We start from the raw sequence: 2,557 nt of genomic DNA, 5'->3' as shown, positions 1-2,557 counted from the left end.
TAAAGTGTAATTATCCATTGAATAAAAGAAAATGAGGAGGAACACACAACATTGACATGAATCCATTGAAACAGGCAACATGATTTGGTCTCACAACCCTTCTTTCTCAATCAGAAATCAAATCAGAAACTGAAGAAAGTGGACTGTTACTATTGATTTCATGAATCTCCTCCCTGCCCTCACAAATCCATGGATTCAATGCCAACCTCATCATTAGAAGGCATTCACTCCACCCACTTTCTCCCCAAATGAGAAAAATCTCTCACACCCCCACACACCCCTCTGTTTGCATTACGGACAAATTTTCACTTTCAGCTCTAAAGTTTTGAGACCACAAAACAAAGAAAAAATATCAAATATATTCAAAGTTCCAACATTCACAAGCTCATTTTATTTTACACAATAACAAAAAGAGAGTCACTATATTCTTCTCGTTTAATTTTATATTTTACTTTCCTTACAAAAAATAAAAGAGTCTCATTCTCAGTCTCACATCAATCTCAACATTAGACAGAAAAATCAAAATCAGTGACCGGCATCCTGGGCAAGACATGAACGGCCACCGCTTCAAACCCTTCCGGCAACTCCACCACCGAGATCCGTGGCGCCGCTGCCACAACATCCACGACAGAAATCCCAGAAGCAGAAACAACGCAAAGCCTTCCTCTTTCCGCAACGAGCTTTTCAGCCCCTTTGAATCTCTGAGATTCGACGACCTCTTCCCAAGAATCTTGTTCTGGCACGTATCTTCGAAGCACACCCTTAACCTCATCCACCACATACATCACATCTTCATCCATAGCCGCAACGGGTCCCCTCCACCCACACAACATGCCCTCCGGCATCTCTGTCCAGAAATCACCGTTGACGTCATAAACGGCACCGTCTTTGGCAGCATCGCCTTTAACGTTGACCATGCAGAGTTTCCCTCTCCATCCAACAGCGTCAATTGCTTCTCTAGTGAACCTAGCGTCCTTGAGGTCCATTTTCTTCTCCCAAACGGCGTCGTTCCCCCTGCGCAGGTCCCATTTTTCGAGGGAGCGCGCGACGTCGATGGAGAACTGGGTCCCGATGCCGCTGGCGACGTAGAGCGAGCCGCGAGAGGAGCCGAGGGCGCACCATCGGCGCGGCGTGGAGAGGGAGGGGCCGAAGGACCACGATTGGGCGAGAGGGTTGAAGATTAACGGGCGTTGGAGAGCGGGGAAGAGGTTGTGGGTGGTGGCGGCGAGGAGGACGAGGTTGCCGGCGACGGAGATGGATTGGATGGAGAGGTTCCGGGAGAGGAAGGAAGGATGGCGGAGGAGGAGGTGGTGGAGCGGCGGGTGTGGGTGAGGGAGGGTCCGCCAGGTGGATGAGATGGGGTCAAAGTTGTGGAATTGGATTGGGTTGGGTTGATTTTGGGTTTGGGTTTGGGTTTGGGTTTGGGTTTGGGTTTGGGTTTGGGTTTGGGTTTGGAGAGGAGATAGAATGGCGTAGAGAGAGAAGAATGGAGGGAATGATTGTGAGTAAATGAGGCGTCTGCATGAGTGTGAGATTCTGTAGAGAAGTGAAGGGTTGATTGCTGAGAGACAGAGTTGGGCTATGTGGTCTGGGAGGCCTGGTATCAGTCCTTCTTCTTCTTCTCCTCTTTTCCGTTTCGTTGTGTTGGATGAACTCTTCTCGTGTTCTTCTTCTTCTTTGGCCATGGATTCAAGAGAGAATGTGTGTGTGTGTGTGAGTTTCAGAGATGTTTTAAGTTGTAATCAAAAGCTAAAGTAAGTGAGAGAAAGAGAAAGAGAAAGAGAAAGAGAAGAGAACAGTCTCTACCCGTTTCAGCTTTTTCCTTCATTTAAAATACATCCTACCTTTCCAACTGCTCTGCTGTCCAATTATAACCATAATAATTGACTTTTTTTTTTCTTTTTCTTTTAATTATTCCTCATTTTTTAATATATTTTTCAAATGTTATATGCTTTTATAAAGTATAGTCTCTCATGCACCACTTTTTAAGGCAAATATTCGGCTTTTTTATATAAATAATATTATTTTCTAAAATAATGTTAATTAACTTTTATGATGATACATGTCAAATAAAAAATAAATATTTTATTTTTTAGACAATAGTACTGTCATTAACTTTACAGTAATACTGTAAAAAATGTTGACACGTAATATTTATTTAAAAATAATTTAAATTAAATATTTAGAAAATAAATTTTAAAATAATATTATTTATATAAAGAGGTCAAAATTAAAAAATATACTGGAATTGTAAACACAAATATGGTTCTTGAAAAAGTTGATAAAAAGTGGAACAAAATCATTTGGCAAAGTTTGCTTTTTAGCTGTGCAGCATTGATTAAATTATTTAGGGAATGAAGTTGAATTCGATTGAGTTATTAGATTAATTTAGTTAAATCAAATATATTCATGTAAAGAGTCAAAACTATTTTTGCTTTTTTATTCTCAATACCATAATTAAGAAAAATTAAAGTCTTGATCATTTAAACTGCATGCGAGATGTAACATGTCATTATGTTTAAGTTTCTTTTTATCGTGACATATTTTACAGGGGTAC

At 40.6% G+C, this 2,557-nt stretch overlaps 1 protein-coding gene across 1 annotated transcript; it reads right to left on the bottom strand.

Moving 5' to 3' along the window:
* LOC113869373 (F-box/kelch-repeat protein SKIP25) lies at positions 1 to 1,844 on the bottom strand. The gene has a single exon (XM_027505671.1). The coding sequence runs from the start codon at positions 1,683 to 1,685 to the stop codon at positions 507 to 509; it is 1,179 nt and encodes a 392-aa protein (XP_027361472.1). The 5' UTR covers positions 1,686 to 1,844; the 3' UTR covers positions 1 to 506.
* Between the last annotated feature and the right edge of the window lie 713 nt (positions 1,845 to 2,557).

Source organism: Abrus precatorius, unplaced genomic scaffold (assembly GCF_003935025.1).
Source record: "Abrus precatorius isolate BTA unplaced genomic scaffold, Abrus_2018 Scaffold6, whole genome shotgun sequence".
NCBI classification, from domain to species: domain Eukaryota; kingdom Viridiplantae; phylum Streptophyta; class Magnoliopsida; order Fabales; family Fabaceae; genus Abrus; species Abrus precatorius.
This window is presented reverse-complemented; position numbering and strand designations above follow the sequence as displayed.

What these genes read in the sequence shown, in the direction of transcription:
- LOC113869373 (XM_027505671.1), bottom strand. Translation starts at nt 1,685, where the DNA reads ATGGCCAAAGAAGAAGAAGAACACGAGAAGAGTTCATCCAACACAACG.